The following is a 21459-nucleotide window of genomic DNA, read 5'->3' as shown; positions in this document are numbered from 1 at the left end:
AAGTTAGTTGATGCAGAGGATAAATGGAGGAAGATGATTCATGTATGTGTGTATATATGTGTATATTTATCTATTTGTGTAAAACACTTGTTTGTGTTCTGTAAAATTAACACTGTACATTGTTACATGACAAGTAACAGGACATTTGTCAGCAGTTTAATCCTATCTGACATTCAAACAATCACAGCAGTGTGTCCAGAGTTTTAGAAGAAGATCTTCAGGTTATAAACACAAACACACAGCAGTGCAGAGTGGTCATCAGCTGTGTCCAGACAGACCTGAGTCACCTCTGACTTCACTGAAGATGTGTAGTAGCACAATCTTTATAAAAGACAAACATGTTAAAATGTTTTATGCTGACATATTGAAATAATGATTGAGTACTTGTACTGTTGTTCTTCATGTCAGTAATAGTAAAGAATTTGAAGTGGTACTTCTACTTGTAGTGAGGTACTCTGTAAGGTTTTCATACTGTGACTTGAGTTTTGGGTTTGTTTACTTCTACCACGTTTGCAGTCTTGTAGATATTAGACTGATTCACCAAAAACATCCTATAAGCAGCTGTCTGCTTCATTTTTATGGAGGTGGACAAACAACCGCTTGGTCCTCACTGTTATTTACTATTAAGTACTACTACTACTACTACTACTACTACTACTACTACTACTATTTAGTACGATCTCTTCTATAAGTAGACCTCGATTCTCATCTTGCTGTTGTTTGTCTGTTTTTCCTCTGGTCTTCTTCTCTTTCTGGTTCAATAAGCAGAAAGTTGTTCATCCAGTTTGTTCCACCCTGTGAAACAGAGTTAAATTTAGAGTAGGTGGAGGTGGTTTGTTTACAGTAAGTGCATGTTTTTAAAGTAAAGACATGAAGGTGTGGCTGAACACACACACAGATTAAATAATGGTAATAAAAATAAAACTAAACTTCATCTATAGCTACAGTCACACAAACACTCCTCATTCCTGAATGTAGACTAATAAACTTTATAGTTGTTGTTTTTATTCTACTAAAATGTCAAAGTCGTCCCCAGAAGTTCAGCACATGGACAGAAATAACAAGGACATGTCCACAAATAGAAAATAATGGAGACAAGATTTACAATTGTTCCATTTGATTTATTTCCACACAATCACAATTTCCTTCATCTAAGTCACACGAGAACTTGGATCAACACAAATGTCTTCTATAGAAAGAACATTCAGTCACATTTGATCTCATTTAAAACACATTTCTCCAGCAGATGTCGCCAAAGTCAAACCACCTGTTGTGACAATCAAACGTCTCTTACCTGTCAAGATCAAATCTCTAACTTTCCTCATTAGAACTCATCAGTTCTTCAATTCTATTGGTGGATCATGAGTTGAACTAATAAGTGAAACAGCAAATGAAGCCGTGATGAAGGAAAACATTATAGAACAGCTGGACGTGGATTCTGTGGTGTTCTTCTGACAGCTGTTTCTACTCTGCAGGACTCACACCTGGAAACACCAAGGCTACAGGGATCAAGGATGGAGGGAGCAGAGATGAAGGAGCTGAGGACAGACGACACAGTGAGACACATGTTGGACTGGCAGTAGCTTTGTCACTTGGTGCTGTGATGGTTCTTGGTGTTTGTGGTTTTGTCCTAAACAAGAGAATCAACAAAGGACAGAATTCAGCAGCTGTCAGCTCAATGTGACAATGATTTTTAGATTTTAATATATTTTACATAAAAAGTAAAAACTAAGGATGACGTGTGATTTTAGTTTATTGAATCTTTAGTTTATGTAAAAACAACAAAATGGAAATTCCTCCACTATGAGGATCTAAAACTGAGTAAATGTACATAGTTATTTACCAGCTCTGTTTTAATGTCAGAATTTGTTCTTTCATTTCCATTTAGTCATTTATCAGACGCTTTTATCCAAAGAGACTTGTGACTAGTGATGTGACGATGAGGCTCAGTTGTGTTGTTGTGCATGTTTATTGTGTGTATTGATTTGAATTGTTGTCTTTCCTGTTTACATCATGAGCACAATAAGTCTTCAGAGGGAATAAATACATTTGACCTTATTAGGATGAACAATCAATATTTAATTCATGAATTCATCACTGTGGTGCCTCCCTGATTTATCCAGTATCTGACCTGTAAATAGCAGCAGATACATAAAAAAGTATCAGACTCAGAGTAGAAGTACTCTATTTAAGTGTAATCAGGAACATGTAGCTACTAATAAAAGTAAAAGTACACAATGCATTAAAATGTGACTTGAGATTTCACCACTGGGACAGAGAAACAGCTCAACTGTCCATTTGCAGCCCATGTTGTAGTCAGAGAGGGTTTTACATCAGTCGATATAAGAAGCAGAACAACCAATGAATGAGAAACGTTTCTTTTTTAATTTATTTCTGAAGATTCAGATGCCACAGTGATTAGATGAACTTACTAAACTGTCGGCTCATCAATCATCATCGTTTGACATATTCTTTAGTCTGTGAATAAAATGCACATTTGTAATATTTCAACACCAATAAATATTTGTATCAACAATAACAAGGATCAACTGGAAAGATTTGCAGCCATGTAATAATTCAAACAGACCAAACAAGTCCCATTGAATAGGACTCACTTGATAGTTAACAGACAGATAAAGAACAGAGGAGGAGGTCGTTATCAAACTGTTCTCCCACAAATGTTGTTTGCTGGAAACTGGACTTGCTGCAGATCATGTTCTGTTCCAACAACATTTTTGCGCTTGTCTTCCAGATGTGGACGTTAGTGATGCTAATGATGAAATAGAAAAGGTTTCCTTCTTCATGGGACACAGGTTCTTGGCAGAGACCGTATATTCCAGATGTCATATTTAGTTGGATATTAAAACCCTCCCTGTTCAGTTGGTCTCTCACCTGTCTGGAGCGGTAACAGTCCAGCAGCAGGTGCTGTCTCGTCCTCATCACAACCTGTCACCAGACATTTGTTAGTTTGGAAGAAACAGCTCCACTGGACCAGCGCTCTCAGAGGGAGTCTGTTCACTGGAATCAGCCACACTGGACCTTTTCAGGGTTTTCACACCTTATTTTATCACTTACATCTTTATTATTGGACCAGCATCTCAGATGGAGACATATTTATAGTCTAATATGCCTCAATTTACATTCTCTTTAATTAGTGTTATAGTGTATTATATATATATATATATATATATATATATATATATATATATATATATATATATATATATATATATATATATGTATAATATTGTTTTAGTGAAGAACTGTTCTAGGTTCTATTGAGATACACCTACACACATTTTCTTCCAGTTTACTTTATTGTTGAATGATGAATTTTACCTTCTACTTTTTGTTGTTAAATTACCGTATTTTCCGCACTATAAGGTGCACCTACAGTAGAGGCTGGAGTTACCTTATGTAACATTAGATGGAGCTGTGCTAAAGGATATGTCAACAAAACAGTCAGATAGGTCGTCAAACTTTATTAATAGATTACAAACCAGCGTTCTGACAAAATCAATAAACAGCTGTTTTATTATTTTCCCGGAGGTAAAGTCAGTGATGTAGAATTTTCGTGACACAGTTTGTAGCTCTCTCACGACAACACAGACACAGGTCGGTTCTTTAAAACGGGCGTTTATTGCTTCTCTTCCTCTTGTTTCTTTGTCAAACCTTAACGCCGTGAGAACTGCATTTTGAACACACACAGTACATTAGCAATTAGCCATTTACACGGCACCTAGCATGTTCAAACAACAAATAAAGACATTTTAAACACATGAAACAAAGTACATAAACAAATACCTCGTTGGCCGCTTGTCATGAAAAGAGTTCTTTGAGACTTTGAATCTCTTAAATGTCTGTCTTTGGCTTCAGTGGTAGACAACTCAAACTTGAAGTATAACACAGCAGAGTCCCGATGGAGCCGTCTGCTCACCTGCAGTCCATGTGGTGAGATGCTCACCTGCCTACTCCCGCTGCATCTCCAAAGTCCCGCGACACATCACCCCATGATAATGTCCCCTAATCACGCCAGAGCAAGCGCTCGGCCCACACAAGTACCACATTACAGCAAACAACACACTGTGACATCAACATTTCAACACAACTATTTTCATTTAACCATTTAAACAAAAGCAAACAATCTGCACCACACAATAAACTCAACACCATGAACACAACACAGAGGCACTTACACTCCCACCAAAATCACTCATTAACTCAAAATGGGATTTTCCTCAAAATAATATTGTTTCTTAGTCTGTGTGTGAATGGTGTAGCCTTATATATCTGACTTATTTGGCCTCAAGTAATGTGACCACCTTGTGAATAGGCCTTTCAAGATAAACTGATCTAGTGAGTGTTTTTCTTTTATCAAATGAAGTGTCACTGACTAGTAGTTTCACCTTTCGCACCTTGCCGTCTGAACTTGGTTGAGCTTCTACAACTCTGGCGAGCTTCCACTCGTTTCTTGGTGCACTGTCATTTTGTAGAATGACGATGTCATCTACTTGTGAGTTCCGTGATGTCTTTTGCCATCTCTGCCGTTGTTGGAGATTTAACAAGTATTCCCGCTTCCATCTTTGCCAGAATTCATCAGCTAAAAAACTGCACTCTTTTCCACCTTTTGTGCAGGTAGAGATCATCTTTGCAGAACTGTCCAGGAGGTGGCAGAATAACTGATGATATAAGTGTTAGTATGTGGTTTGGAGTGAGGGGTTCTGGGCCAGTAGGATCATGAAGGTGCTCAACACTTAGTGGTCTACTGTTAATTATGGCCATTGTTTCATAAAGAAATGTCCTCAGACTGGTGGTGTCAAGTCTGCTAGCTGACTTGTCGAGCATAGCTGTCAGAATGCTTCTGATTGTTCTTATCTGGCGTTCCCAGACTCCTCCCATGTGACTGGCCGATGGAACATTCAGCACAAATTCACAACCAACTGCTCGCTGACGATCTTGATCCATCCCTTTGAGCAACTCAGATAGCTCCTTCCTAGCACCAACAAAGTTCGTTCCTCTGTCGCATCTTAATTGTCGCACAGGTCCTCTGATAGCTATGAATGCTCTGAGTGCATTCATGAATCCATCTGTTGATAAGTCATCAAGTGTTTCTATATGCACAGCTCTGGAGCACAAGCAAGTAAATAACAATCCATATCGTTTTAGTTCTTTTCTTCCTTCCTTCACCATGAAGGGGCCAAAACAATCAAGGCCACAATAAGTGAAAGGAGGTGAAGTCTCAGTTCTCTCTTCAGGCAGGTCTGCCATTTTCTGAACCTCTGTTGTTCTTCTGTATCTCCTGCATTTTACACATTTGTTAATGTGTGAGGAGACCACATTTCCACACCCCAAGATCCATATGCCATTTGCACGCAACTCATTCATGGTCATGCCTCTTCCTTGGTGGTGTATGCGTTCATGATGATGTTTGACGAGCAGAGCTGAGACATGAGATTTCTTTGGCAATATTGCTTTAGGGTGTTTTACTTCATAGTGTAGGGCTGACTTGGATAGCCGTCCTCCCACCCTGAGAACGTTGTTTTGGTCTAGAAAGGCATTCAGCTTGTTTAGCCTGTTGTGCTTGTTCAGGCTGCCTTTTCTCTGGGCCTGAATATTCTTTATGTCTTCAGCAAAGGCTTCTTCCTGCACTTGCTTAATGATGAAGATTTTTCGCTTCTCTTCTTTCTTCAAGGTTAGTCGATTCATTTTTTCTAGACTGAGATCCCTTGAAGTCCCTGATAAATCCTTTGAGCTTGGCAACAGCTCTCACCAACCTAGACCAGTCAGAGAATTTAGCGAAGCGGTTCACAATTGGATTCAGTTCTCTTGCCTTGACTGCATGAACGTGGACCTTTCGAAGCTCTGGATCGGTTGCTTCTACTTCTCCCACCATCTTGTCTCCAGGAGGAGGCTTTTGCTGCCACAGAAAGTCAGGTCCTCTCAGCCAGTTCAACTCCTTCAGTTGGTCTGCAGTCAATCCTCTTGAAGCATGATCCGCTGGGTTGTTTTCTGAGCTAACATGACACCATTGTCCAGGTTCTGTGCTAGATCTTATTAGTTGGATCCGGTTGGCCACGAACGTGTGAAATCTCTTGGTGTCATTGTTCACATAGCCAAGGACCACCTTAGAATCAGTCCAGTAGTACTCTTGCAGGTTTTCAATCTCAAGTTCTCCTTTGACTACATCACCAATGCGAACTGAAGTCACAGCAGATGACAACTCAAGCCTTGGGATAGTTGTTAGTTTGGTAGGGGCTACTCTTGCTTTCCCTAAGACAAGTGAGCAACTGATCTGTCCTGTATTGTTCATAGCTCGGAGATATGAGCATGCACCATATCCTTTGAGACTTGCATCAGAAAAGTTGTGAAGCTCATACTTTACAGCTTCACCAAAGTTTGAGGGAAGGTAGCTCCTCTGTATCTGCAAGGCTGCCAAACGAGGCAAGTCTTTGAGCCATGACTCCCATTGTGGAAGGATGTGATCAGGAAGATGCTCATCCCAACTCACTTTATCTCTGCAAAGTGTTTGAAGAATCTGCTTACCAACCAGGATAAAGGGGGCCACAAACCCTAATGGATCATAGACTGAGGCAACAGTGGAGAGAACCCCTCTTCTTGTCAGTGGGTTTTCCTTTACCACCACTCGGAACTGGAACTCATCAGCCTCGATGCACCACTGGACTCCAAGTGCTCGCTCAATGTGTAGTTCTCCCAGGGCCATGTCAAGATCGCTGGTTTGAGCACGTTCTTCTGGTGGAATTGTGGCAAGCACATCTTTCTCATTAGATACAAATTTGTGCAGCCGAAGATTTCCTGTTCTGCACAGGGCTCTTGACTCTTCAACCAGATGTATGGCTTCAGCAGGTGATGTTACGCTAGTAAGGCCATCATCAACATAGAAGCTTCCCTGGATGAACTTGATGGACTTTTTACTGAATTTCCCATTACCTTGTGATGCCAGATGCTTGAGTCCGAAGTTGGCGCAGCCAGGGGATGAAGCTGCCCCAAACAGGTGTACCCTCATTCTATACACAGAGGAAGTAGAGTACAAATCACCTTTGTCCCACCAGAGGAACCTGAGATAGTCTTGGTATTCCTTCGCAATGTGGAACTGGTGAAACATTTTCTCAATGTCACACATTATGGCTATTGGACACTTCCTAAATTGACACAGAACTCCAACTAATGTGTTAGTCAGATCTGGGCCTGTCAAGAGATGGTCATCTAGAGAGGTTTCTTGAAAGCGTGCTGAACAGTCAAAAACCACACGGATCTTGCCTGGTTTATGGGGGTGGTACACACCATGGTGTGGAATATACCATGCTGGTTGGTTATCAAGTTCAAGCTGTGGTACCTTCTCAGCATCTCCTCTGCTTATGATGTTGTTCATGAAGTTGACATAATCCTTGTAGTATTGTTCATTTCTCCTCAGACGTCGCTGTAGTGAGTTGAGCGTATGAACTGCACATTGTTTATTGTCTGGAAGATTAGGTTTGTCTGTCTTGAAAGGAAGTGGGAGCTCATAGTGGCCATCTTCTTTCTGCCTTATGCCTGCCTTCACTTTAGACAAGAAGAGAAGTCTTCCTGAGAAACTGGGTTATCATCTGTAGCATGATCTGTGAAGTCTGACTCAAGAGTTTTAATTATGTCTGATGGATGGATCTCTTTGACTTGAGTTCTACAAACAAAGTGAACTTCTCTCTTTAGCTGAACTGATGCTTGCACAGCTGGTGTCACTTGTCGCACTATGATTCTGTGGCTGGTTCCTATTGCATCACTATCATCACTTGCTGAATATGAGCAACCAACAATACTCCAGCCAAGATCAGTTCGTTGTGCATATGGGTGATGTTCTTCACCAGACAGGATCTCTCTTGGGAAGGGCTCGTTGGCAGTTATAGCCAATGCGAAGGCCTACTTCACAGTCCAACTGTGGTGGGATCTTTTCTGCCAATTGTTGCAGATGAGGCCATTTTTGAGCTGTTTCAGTAGTTGGAATGTGTAACCTATTGGCTGGGATGAACTCTCGTGTGAAAACAGGTGGCAATGGGATTCTTTTGTTTGAGTTGTTTCCTCTCACCTGTAGATCGGTCAGTTTCTGACACGGTATGACTGTCGACCTGGCAGACATTGTGGATAGCCGCAACCTGACATTCTCTTTGTTTGCGTTGAGGTCTTGTTTGCGTTATTAAAATAAAAGATTAAAATAATCTAAAAGATGGACAAATGACAGCATTTTGTTACAGTGTGTTACAGTTAATAAGGGAGGGGGTGCAATATTTGGCAACTCAGAGTTGCCGAGATCTGCATCCTCCTCCCTGATTAGAGTGGGGGATGCAGATGTCGGCAGGCATGCAAAACTCGGCATAACAACTGCACGCTAGGCAAAGTCATATATCCCAGCATGCACCGCGCGCTACTTCTTCTATGAGGGATAATGGAGTCAGTGGCTGTTTACCGTAGTTGCGAGACCTGTTGCGGCTCAATATTGATCCATATATAAGGCGCACCAAAATATAAGATGCACTGTCTGCTTTTGAGAAAATTGACACCTTTTTGTTGCGCCTTATAGTGCGGAAAATACGGTAGTTTATTTATCATGAAAGCTCTTTACACAACTGTCATTTTATCTGGACTTTGAAAGTCGTGCAGCATCTTCGTGCACAGTTGGTTATTAAATGTTCCTAAACCTGACATCTCATGTGGATTCTGTAGTGTCGTGTTTATCACATTTGCATCACATGTGAAAGGTCTCCAGTTCAAAACCAGGTAGAAACAGTATTTATTTTTCACGCCTTTGTTGTTTATTCAAAGTCATGTGTGACTTTAATATCAGAGTTTGAAGAACATCCCCAGTTTATGGAGACTTGATTCATCCCAGAGGGAAATGTGAGGGACGCTGGCACAGACAGATGACAGTACAGAATCAAACCCAAACCATCTGAACACATCACCATCATGCTGCACTTGTTCCGTCCCTTCTTCCACAGCCTCGGTGTGTTTGTCCATCACCAAGTGTGCTACAGTAGTCTGGAGAACAATCCAACCTTTCACGGGATCCGACCTTTTGGTTCCTCTGGAGCTGCTTCAACGGATCAAGTCCGACTCACTGTGACGGTGTATTTATATGAGCATCATGCAAATTCAACAAACACCACAGTTCAATGAGAAGTGAAGGCTCCTACCAGGACTCACCTGGTGACATCACACACCCCCTATTCTCCCTATTAGGTAGACGCCAAGCTAGGACACACAGCTCGGTGTGTGTGGGTGACCATGATCTTCTTCTTCTTCTTTTGGCTTTTCCCATCAGGGGTCGCCACAGCGAATCATCCTTTTCCACCTAAATGTATCATGAACATCTTCTACCCTAACATTAGCCAACCTCATGTCCTCTATTAAGACATCCATGTATCTCCTCCTTGGTCGTCCTCTTGCCCTCCTGCCTGGCAACTCCATCTCCAACATCCTTCTACCAATATACTCACTATCCCTCCTCTGAACATGTCCGAACCATCTCAGTCTGGCCTCTCTGACTTTGTTGCTAACACAGACAACGTGAGCCGTCCCTCTGATGTACTCGTTCCTTATTCTGTCTAACCTGGTCACTCCTAAGGAAAACCTCAACATCTTCATCTCTGCTACCTCCATCTCAGCCTCTTGTCTCTTTCTCACTGCTACCGTCTCTAACCCATAGAGCAGAGCTGGTCTCACCACTGTCTTGTACACCTTTCCTTTGAGTCTTGCTGACACTCTTCTGTCACACAACACTCCTGACACTTTCCTCCACCCGCTCCAACCTGCCTGCACTCGCCTCTTCACCTCTTTTCCACACTCTCCATCACACTGAACTGTTGACCCCAAGTACTTAAACTCCTGCACCTTCTTCACCTCAGCCCCCTGTAACCTAATGCTTCTACCTTGATCCCTCTCATTCAGACACATGTATTCTGTTTTACTACGACTGACCTTCATGCCTCTTCTTTCCAGAGCAAACCTCCACCTTTCCAGGTGTTCCTCCACCTGCTCTCTACTCTCACTACAAATCACAATGTCATCCGCAAACATCATTGTCCAGGGAGATTCCTGTCTGACCTCATCTGTCAGCCTGTCCATCAACATAGCAAACAAGAAGGGACTCAAAGCTGATCCTTGGTGTAGTCCCACCTCCACCTTGAACTCCTCTGTCTGACCTACAGCACATCTCACCACCGTCATACTTCTCTCATACATGTCCTGAACTAGTCTGACGTACTTCTCTGCCACTCCCGACGACCTCATACAGTACCACAGCTCCTCCCTCTGCACCCTGTCATACGCCTTCTCTAAATCTACAAAGACACAATGCAGCTCCTTCTGACCATCAAACCCAAGTTGGAGTGAATGACACCATCATACATCTGGAAACTTTAGAAGTTCAACTTTTAACTATCTGAATTAGACGAAACTTGTCCTAAACACTTCCTGAATAGCTTCTTGTTTCCAGGTTGTAGGTACACAAAGTTAATACTTCTAAAATGACAGAATGTCTGCAAAAATCTACTGATTGCAATGACACTGATATGACATTAGTAAAAACGGTCATCGATAGAATTTCAACACCATTAACATACATATGTAACTTATCATTCTAAACAGGTTTATTTCCAAACTAAATGAAAATTACTAAAGTTATACCTTTGTACAAAACTGGGAAAAACACCACTTCACAAACTACAGACCTGTCTCTTCACTTCCACAATAGATTAGATACATTCTTAGAAAAGCTCCAGTTACTCACTGACAGTCAATATGGATTCAGAACAAACTGATCTACATCACTGGAAATAATGGAATCAGTAGAGGAAATCACGGCGGCTGGGTAGTGCAGTGGTACTATCACCACCTCCCATGTGGGAGACTGGGGTTCAAATTCCACCAGTAGGGGTCCTTAGGCAAGACCTCCCCACGCTGCCCTGCCTACCCTTGTAAGTCGCTTTGGATAAAAGTCTGCTAAATGTAAATGTAGATCACAACTGCTATAGATCAAAAGAAATATGCCGTGGGAGTTTTCATTGATCTTGAAAAAGCTTTCAGTACAATCAAATATTACATATTTTTAAATAAACTGGAAAGGTATGTGATCACGGGGATAGTATTAGAGTGGGTAAAGAGTTAACTTAATGAAAGAAAGAAGTTTAAAGAAGTTTGTGAAGCTGGGAAACTCAATGTGCCTGGACATTTCTCGTGGTGTCCCTCAGGGGCCAGTGTTGGGCCCGAAACTGTTAATTTTATATATCAATGATATGTGCTAGTGTCTAAGTGATTATGGTAGGTATTAATTACAGATGATACAAATATTTTCTGTTCTGGGGAAGATTTGCAACAGTTGCTTGAGGACGTCATGAAAGAATGCATAAAGTCAACATATGTTGTGATGGGGAAAAAAATCATCTTTAAACTTGAGCAAAACAAAAATCATGATATTTGGAAATTGCTAAATAAACTCACAGATACATATACAAATAAATGGAGTTGACATTGAAAGAGTACAAGACGATACATTTCTTGGGGTAATAAGAGATGACAGAACTACTAAGTACTTAAGTACAAACTGAAACATCAAGATCCAATTTATATTAAACAAAGCCAAACATTTTGGTGGTACAGTCAAAGTTTTTGAAATGTTAAGAAGTGGTGAAATATCAAATACTTAAATTAGTCTATCAGTTACTGGAGATAAATTGTGGAACTGTCTCAATATGGAAAGAAAAGAAATTTTCAAACATAAACCAGTTTAAAATCAGAGACATGATCTTCAGAGTCTACAAGGACGAAGACAAGTGTTGACAATCACCAGGTAGCAGCTGCATCAGGCCAACTCAGCACCACTAGCCAACCTGAACTCCCTCACCCTGGTCTACAATCCCTCCCACACACTGCTGTGAGCAAACAGCATCTTGTGAGCCACTCACCTCACCTTAAATAAGATTCCAGGCTAAACTTTTCAGCTCTCTGGTTCCACAATGGTGGAATGACCTACCCCCCTCAGCTACATCACTCTCGCTGATAACAGGAGTCTTCCGCAACTTTCTCTGCACTTAAATCTAAAAAAAGCTTAGTGTGTTGGTTCAATGCAGCAGCCGGAAGGAACACACTGACGTCCTGCTGCAGGATACAAACACATGCTTTTATTCTGAAAGGTCCAACTTCAGCTTCTGCTCCAGCAGCTGCAGGAGTCATTGTTTGATCAAGTACGACACACAGATGTGTTTCCAGATGTGTGTGGATGCTGTAGATGAACCAGCAGCACTTACAGATACAGTCCACAACAACAGTGAGTCCACTCCTGGTCAGTATCACTAAAATGTCAAGTCACTTCAAATCGTCACCATTTCAGGAGATCTGACTTTAGTTGGACTCATTTAACTCCAAATAAAGATGATTGGAGAACAAAAGTCAGGAAACTTTCCTTCATGAAATTCATGGATGTGTTTGACTTGAATCTTTGGTCTTGTTGGGTCATTTGTGCTGACGTCACTATGAACAGCAGCACTGATGTCTAATAATGTCAGTGGATCAAAAAGAGAAAGAGAGAAAAGACAGAACAAGACTTCAGAACAAGTTCTCAACATCTGGATCCTGGAATAATCGGAGCTTCATCTTAATAGGACTGGAAGAGGAACAAGTTTACAAGGAATCATTTAGAACTGGTTCAGGAAGAAACTGATTGAATCCATGAATCTGAACATGAAAACGTGTGTGTGAGTGAAAGAGACAGACATGTACAGACTGAACTATCTGTTCAACAGAGACGACGTTTCTCTGACAGGACTACACTCTCAGTACTACACTGAACACAGAGACAAGGAGGAACCAGGAGACCAGAACCCAAACCCAGTATAAAGAGGTTCAGTGAATGTGGTGTTGAAGGTGTGGAGGTGGATCAGTTTGTCAGAGGAGACTCTGTAGAAGGACAGAGTCCCAGCAGGACAGTCCACATACACTGATACTCTGTGAGAGACAGAGGTGGAGATGGATGTTACTCTGTTGTTGTGAAAGACAGAGTAACCACCATCAGAGCAGCTCAGACTCCAGGACTGTTCGTTCCATCCAAACCCACAGTCATTATTATCTCCTCTCCTTCTGATTCCTCTGTAACTCACTGATATATAGACATATCCGCTCCACTTGACTTCCCAGTAACAGCGACCAGTCAGAACATTACTACACAGCAGCTGAGGCCACTGGTCAAATCTGTCTGGATGATCAGGATATGACTGATCCTCCTCCACACGTGTCACCTTCCTGTTGTTGTCAGACAGTCGTAGTTCTTTGTTCACTGTGTTTGTGTCGATGGTGAGTTGACAGAAATCTGATGGAGAGAACAAGACACAATCCAGCTGCAGTTATTAATCTATCATCAGTTTGATGAGGACTCATGACATCAGGGATTTGAAGGAGTGATGTGACAGTTTGAAGATGGTTGAATGTTGCTGCTTTGTTTTCATCAGTCTCATTAAAAACACACTTACACTTCCTCAGACCTGGTCTCAACCATCGGACTCCACCAGGCTCCACCCTGAAAGGAGGAGGGGGGTCAGAGCAGCACATTCTCTTTCAGCATGCACACATGGACATTACATGGCTCTCATACACACAGTGTGTTCTGGTTCTGTTCTAATGGAGGCTTGTATGTAGGGATGGACATTCAGCAAACAACTAAGGAATTGGAGTCCTTATCTTGGAATTCTACGGAGCAGGGAGGTGACATGGAGGAAGGATTTCAATTCTCTAGTTCACAGCAGTTTTGGTGTCAGACACCTGCTTTCAGTCTCACACTGTCACCAGACAAACTAATGTGACACCACAGGAAGCAGGAAACTGGAGAGCAAAGTCCAAGAGGCTCAACTCCACATACATGGACTGTGTGTGTGTTTTCCTCTCGCTAATGTCTGTGGACTGATCTCAGCTGAGCTTCAGACGTTGTCCTGTGTTCAGAGGAAGTCTAGTTCACCTCCAGCTACTGGATATTGATCATTACACACAGACTTTGTGGCTTCATCTGATTTGGTGTCAGATTTGTTGGAGCAGCCAGAGACAGAAAGTGAAAACTCATTCAATCACAAACTAATTCTTCAACTGGGAACAACAAGGAGTTTTTCCTCTTTGACAGATTGTAATGATGAAATGAACATGTTCTAGTTCTAATTTACTGTCTCCTATATATGACACAAGATCTCATCATGACAAGCTCAGGATCTCAGGAAGGTGAAGATGCTTCAATCATCACTATTTGAGGAGACAGAGACATGATGCTGTGACCTGATTCAATCCTCTGATATTCATTCATTGTCATTCTGTGGATAAAAACTCTACCTATAAGGTGGATAAATTTCCTGCTCAGTTCACAGAATCTAATGTAACACCTGATTTCATCATGAGGATATTTGTCCCCAAGGTCAGAATGAGACAGAAACTGATGCTGACACATTTTCTTCCTTTCATGGCAAAGAGGTGCCTTTGTTTTACTCATCTAAACAAACAGAGTCATTAATCATTAACATCCCTACTTTCTCCTCCATCAGACATTGTCTGTGGCTGCAGCAGGCCTCTCCATACCTGAGTGTGTCCAGTCTCCAGTGTGGATCCTCCAGTCCAGCAGACAGCAACTTCACTCCTGCGTCTCCTGGATGATTGTAGCTCAGGTCCAGCTCTCTCAGATGGGAGGGGTTGGAGCTCAGAGCTGAGGCCAGAGAAGCACAACCTTCCTCTGTGATTAGACAGCCTGACAGTCTGCAGACACACAAAACAATTCACAGGAGACTTGGTGCTGTTTCTTTTGTACCGACCAACATCACATACTCCCTGTTGTATTTGATGCAAATTTAGTCACATACAAATATAATCTTATCTTCACCAAAGTTGCAAATATAAACAAACACAATATTTCTAAGTTAATAAAACACCTGAAGAGTCCTGATCTTTCATGTCTTCATTGAACACAACCATTAAACATACAGAGTGATGGTGGAAAAAGTCAGTGAAAAACTGTCTGATGTCACAACGTCAACTATAGTAAGAAGTTAGCAAACCTGGAGTCCAATCAATGAAATAAAGAATGGAAGTTTGGTTTAGAGCTACATGTCTGTTCTATAAAGACATGAAAGACCATAAATGTTTTATTTCATAGTTTATTTAAAGTTTGTTGTGCTTTATATTTGTGCATTCAGGTCACATAGAAACAATAATGACTAGTTTATGGACAAAATCAGAAAATTATGAAGTGACCACTTTTTTGCTACTATCTTTAACAACAACATTAACAAGAAAAAGAAAAATCCTCATGTAGAAAACATCCATGAGTTTAAAAACAATGCTGTATATATATACTGTAAAAACAATCTTCTGCAACTTAAAACTTGTGACATTTGAAAGTTTAGTCTGCTGGGGTCTCTCTCATGTCAGCAGTTTTGGACTTTTAAAATATCACCAATGATCCTCATAGACACAAAGTCTCTGGATCTAAAAAAAACTTGCTGCGGAAAATGTACTTAAGATAATGAATCCTAACCTGAGAGTTTCCAGTTTGAAGTGTGGATTCTCCAGTCCAGCAGACAGAAGCTTCACTCCTGAATCCTGCAGGTTGTTGTTACTCAGGTCCAGTTCTCTCAGACTAGAGGCGTGGGAGCTGAGAACTGAGGACAGAGCTTCACAGCTTCTCTCTGAGAGGTTACAGCCACTCAGTCTGAAAAACAGTGATGTATAAGATGACAACATTTGTGTCAAACTGTAATTGTCACAATTCCTGCCTGATCCTGGTCCAGTTTGTTTCTCTCTCTCTTTCACCTGGTCCCACTCCTGCTGCTCTGCTCTCCAGCCACTTCCTGCTGTGCCCATAAATGGACTGACTTATTCTTCCATTCCCTCTGCACTAATTACTGATCAGTTCCTCCTGTATTCACCCTCTCCTTTATAAGCTCCCTTCAGCCCTCAGTTCCCTGCTAGATTGTCAGTTCTGACTATGACTCTTGTCTTAGAAATTTCTCCTCTTCCTCTTAATATTGTAAAAGCTTAGCAGACTTCAAGAAAGGACTCAGCGTGATGAACCATCTCAATTTAATACGTGGAGAAAACACCACAATCATGTAAATGTCTTCTGCTCTACATTTCTCCAACCCTCTTACTTATACTTCACAGGGCCCCCTCACATAATAAATTCTGAAGAACTATGTATATACTATGTGTACAACAGGAAACATAAATTTCTCTACACACAAGTTGACACCTTAGACCATTAGATTCCACTACAGTTCTATGTTCTCACTCGTTTCAATCTTAAGACGCAGAACCCATCTTTCTACTCATGTCCTTCCTGTGAACCCTTGTCCGGTTAAGTTTCTCTTGCCTTTTTTTATACTGAAGTTGATCTTTTCTCCTACAACTCTCCAGTCATTTTCCTGCTTTGTTCCCAGTCCTGCTTCCCTGCCCATGTTATACCCTGGACCTTGCCCTCGCCGTCTAGTGATTTCTTCCAGCCCTGTTTCTCAGACCTTTTCTTCCTCACTCACCAGCCCTTGGATAACAGACTTTGTACCTCAGCCAGTGTGAGTTTTTGCCTGCATCTGTGCAGTGATTTTCTCTTGTTACTTTGTATCTCTAGTTCAGCTTGTTACTTTGTTCCCCACCGTGCTTCAGGTTGTTTGTTGTTGTCACTTAGTTTTTTGTGTTTAGACCAGTTTCTTGCTGTGTTCTTTTGATACCTCCCTCTAGTTAGTTTTATGTTTGCTCCGCTTTTGAGATTGTGTTATAATAAATCCTTTTCTTAGCATTACTTGTGTCTCGTGACTCCATTCTCTGCAAATAATCACATTTAATGTTGACCCTGAACTAAAAAGATACAACACACTGAAATAAAATCAGACAGGAAAGTACAGTTATTTTATATATTGTAAATAAACTGATGAGAAACTTTTGCAACTAAAAACTTGTGACATTAGAAAATTTTATCTGCTTGGGTCTCTCTCATGTCAGCAGTTTTGTACTTTTTAAATATCTCCAGTTATTTAAAACAGAACCTTGACCTGACCTGAGAGTTTCCAGTTTACAGTGTGGATTCTCCAGTCCAGCAGGCAGAAGCTTCACTCCTGAATCCTGCAGGTTGTTGTTACTCAGGTCCAGTTCTCTCAGACTAGAGGCGTGGGAGCTGAGAACTGAGGACAGAGCTTCACAGCTTCTCTCTGAGAGGTTACAGCCACTCAGTCTGAAAAACAGTGATGTATAACATGACAACATTTGTGTCAAACTGTAATTGTCACAATTCCTGCCTGATCCTGGTCCAGTTTGTTTCTCTCTCTCTTTCACCTTGTCCCACTCCTGCTGCTCTGCTCTCCAGCCACTTCCTGCTGTGCCCATAAATGGACTGACTTATTCTTCCATTCCCTCTGCACTAATTACTGATCAGTTCCTCCTGTATTCACCCTCTCCTTTATAAGCTCCCTTCAGCCCTCAGTTCCCTGCTAGATTGTCAGTTCTGACTATGACTCTTGTCTTAGAAATTTCTCCTCTTCCTCTTAATATTGTAAAAGCTTAGCAGACTTCAAGAAAGGACTCAGCGTGATGAACCATCTCAATTTAATACGTGGAGAAAACACCACAATCATGTAAATGTCTTCTGCTCTACATTTCTCCAACCCTCTTACTTATACTTCACAGGGCCCCCTCACATAATAAATTCTGAAGAACTATGTATATACTATGTGTACAACAGGAAACATAAATTTCTCTACACACAAGTTGACACCTTAGACCATTAGATTCCACTACAGTTCTATGTTCTCACTCGTTTCAATCTTGAGACGCAGAACCCATCTTTCTACTCATGTCCTTCCTGTGAACCCTTGTCCGGTTAAGTTTCTCTTGCCTTTTTTTATACTGAAGTTGATCTTTTCTCCTACAACTCTCCAGTCATTTTCCTGCTTTGTTCCCAGTCCTGCTTCCCTGCCCATGTTACACCCTGGACCTTGCCCTCGCCGTCTAGTGATTTCTTCCAGCCCTGTTTCTCAGACCTTTTCTTCCTCACTCACCAGCCCTTGGATAACAGACTTTGTACCTCAGCCAGTGTGAGTTTTTGCCTGCATCTGTGCAGTGATTTTCTCTTGTTACTTTGTATCTCTAGTTCAGCTTGTTACTTTGTTCCCCACCGTGCTTCAGGTTGTTTGTTGTTGTCACTTAGTTTTTTGTGTTTAGACCAGTTTCTTGCTGTGTTCTTTTGATACCTCCCTCTAGTTAGTTTTATGTTTGCTCCGCTTTTGAGATTGTGTTATAATAAATCCTTTTCTTAGCATTACTTGTGTCTCGTGACTCCATTCTCTGCAAATAATCACATTTAATGTTGACCCTGAACTAAAAAGATACAACACACTGAAATAAAATCAGACAGGAAAGTACAGTTATTTTATATATTGTAAATAAACTGATGAGAAACTTTTGCAACTAAAAACTTGTGACATTAGAAAATTTTATCTGCTTGGGTCTCTCTCATGTCAGCAGTTTTGTACTTTTTAAATATCTCCAGTTATTTAAAACAGAACCTTGACCTGACCTGAGAGTTTCCAGTTTACAGTGTGGATTCTCCAGTCCAGCAGGCAGAAGCTTCACTCCTGAATCCTGCAGGTTGTTGTTACTCAGGTCCAGTTCTCTCAGACTAGAGGACTGGGAGCTGAGAACTGAGGACAGAGCTTCACAGCTTCTCTCTGAGAGGTTACAGCCACTCAGTCTGAAAAACAGTGATGTATAACATGACAACAATTGTGTCAAACTGTAATTGTCACAATTCCTGCCCGATGCTGGTCCAGTTTGTTTCTCTCTCTCTTTTACCTGGTCCCACTCCTGCTGGTCCTCCTAGTGATTCCTTCCAGCCCTGTTTCTCAGACCTTTTCTCCCTCACTCACCAGCCATTGGATACTGGATTTTGTACCTCAGCCAGTGTAAGTTTTTTCCTGCGTCTGTGCAGTGATTTTCTGTACTTACTTTGTATCTCTAGTTTAGGTTGTTATTTTGTTCCCCACCATGCTTCAGGGTGTTTATTGTTGTCACTTCGTTTTTGTGTTTTGACCAGTTTCTTGCTGTGTTCTTTTGATACCTCCCTCTAGTTAGTTTTACATTTTCTCTGCTTTTGAGATTGTGTTATAATAAATCATTTTCTTTGCATTACTTGTGTCTCATGACTCCATTCCCTGACAGTAATCACATTTAATATTGACCCCAAACTAAAAAGATACAACACAGTGAAATAAAATTAGATAGGAAAGTATAGTTATTTTATATTTTGTAAAAAAACTGATGAGAAACTTTTGCAAATTTAAACTTGTGACATTACAAAGTTTAATCTGCTTGGGAGTGGTTATGGACTTTTTCAACATCTCCACGTATTTAAAACAGAACCTTGACCTGACCTAAGAGTTTCCAGTTTACAGTGTGGATTCTCCAGTCCAGCAGGCAGAAGATTCACTCCTGAATCCTGCAGGTTGTTGTTACTCAGGTCCAGTTCTCTCAGACTAGAGGAGTGGGAGCTGAGAACTGAGGACAGAGCTTCACAGCTTCTCTCTGAGAGGTTACAGCCACTCAGTCTGAAAAACAGTGATCTATAAAATGACAACAATTGTGTCAAACTGTAATTGTCACAATTCCTGCCTGATGCTGGTCCAGTTTGTTTCTCTCTCTCTTTTACCTGGTCCCACTCCTGCTGGTCCTCCTAGTGATTACTTCCAGCCCTGTTTCTCAGACCTTTTCTCCCTCACTCACCAGCCATTGGATACTGGATTTTGTACCTCAGCCAGTGTAAGTTTGTCCCTGTGTCTGTGCAGTGATTTTCTGTACTTACTTTGTATCTCTAGTTTAGGTTGTTACTTTGTTCCCCACCATGCTTCAGGTTGTTTTTTTGTTGTCACTTTGTTTTTGAGTTTAGACCAGTTTCTTGCTGTGTTCTTTTGATACCTCCCTCTAGTTAGTTTTCAGATTTCTCTCCTTTTGAGATTGTGCTCTAATAAATCATTTTCTTTGCTATACTTATGTCTCGTGAGTCCATTCCTTGACAGTAATCACCTTTAATGTTGACCCTGAACTAAAAAGATACAACACAGTGAATTAAAATCAGACAGTTATTTAAAACAGAAACTTGACCTGACCTGAGAGTTTCCAGTTTACAGTGTGGATTCTCCAGTCCAGCAGACAGAAGCTTCACTCCTGAATCCTGCAGGTTGCTGTTACTCAGGTCCAGTTCTCTCAGACTAGAGGACTGGGAGCTGAAAACTGAAGACAGAGCTTCAGAGCTTCTCACTGAGAGGTTACAGCCACTCAGTCTGAAAAACAGTGATGAATAAGATGACAACATTTGTGTTAACCTGTGTTCAATTTTCACTCAATGTTGACTGTAAAATAAATAAATAAAATAAAATATAATCAGACTAGGAAATGTAAAAAAAACATATTCTGTTTTACTTCTGTAAGTAAAAAAATTCTGACATTAAGAAATTTAAACTGTCTCTCCCAGTTATTTACACTTCAAGGTTTCCAGTTCACAATGTGGATTCTCTGGTCAAGACTTTAATAGACATTCAACTATCCACATACTTACAAAGCTTTTTTAGCAGCTTTCACCACTGGCATCAGCTTCAGAAGAGCCTCCTCTGAAGCAGAGTATTTCTTCAGGTCAAACACATCCAGATCTTTTTCTGATGACAGTAAGATGAAGACCAGAGCTGACCACTGAGCTGGAGAGAGTTTATCTGTGGAGAGACTTCCTGAGTCCAGGTACTGTTGGATCTCCGCCACTAGAGAACGATCATTCAGTTCATTCAGACAGTGGAACAGGTTGATGCTTTTCTCTGCTGAGGGAGTCTCTTTGATCTTCTTCTTGATGTACTGGACTGTTTCCTGATTGATCTTTGAGTTATTTCCTGTCTCTTTCTGCAGACCTCGTAGGAGAGTCTGATTGGTCTGCAGTGAAAGACCGAGGAGGAAGCGGAGAAACAAGTCCAGGTGTCCATTTGGACTCTGTACAGCCTTGTCCACAGCACTCTGGTGGAGAAGATTTAGTTCAGGTCGCAACAGTTTGGACCACAGAGAAGTTGACTGTTCTTCAGACAGCAGATTGACTCCAGTGTTGATGAAGGTCAGATGGACATGAAGAGCAGCCAGAAACTCCTGAACACTCAGATGGACGAAGCAGAACACCTTGTTCTGGTACAGTCCTCTCTCCTCTTTAAAGATCTGTGTGAACACTCCTGAGTACACTGAGGCTGCTCTGATATCGATGCCACACTCTGTCAGGTCTGATTCATAGAAGATCAGGTTTCCTTTCTGCAGCTGCTCAAAAGCCAGTTTTCCCAGAGACTCAATCATCTTCCTGCTTTTTTTATTCCAGTGTGGATCTGTCTCAGCTCCTCCATCATACTTGGTGTTTTTCAGTTTGGACTG

At 41.3% G+C, this 21459-nt stretch overlaps 1 protein-coding gene across 1 annotated transcript in view; it reads right to left on the bottom strand.

Moving 5' to 3' along the window:
* LOC113155588 (NACHT, LRR and PYD domains-containing protein 12-like) overlaps positions 1–21459 on the bottom strand; it is a 246698-nt gene that overhangs the window by 121102 nt on the left and 104137 nt on the right. Inside the window, exons 8-9 of the mRNA XM_033326635.1 lie at positions 20618–21216; positions 9646–9670 (exon numbers count right to left, since the gene is read on the bottom strand). Of these exons, the coding sequence (XP_033182526.1) occupies positions 9646–9670; positions 20618–21216 (624 nt within the window). The remainder of the gene's footprint in view (positions 1–9645; positions 9671–20617; positions 21217–21459) is intronic.

Source organism: Anabas testudineus, chromosome 18 (assembly GCF_900324465.2).
Source record: "Anabas testudineus chromosome 18, fAnaTes1.2, whole genome shotgun sequence".
Classification (NCBI taxonomy): domain Eukaryota; kingdom Metazoa; phylum Chordata; class Actinopteri; order Anabantiformes; family Anabantidae; genus Anabas; species Anabas testudineus.
This window is presented reverse-complemented; position numbering and strand designations above follow the sequence as displayed.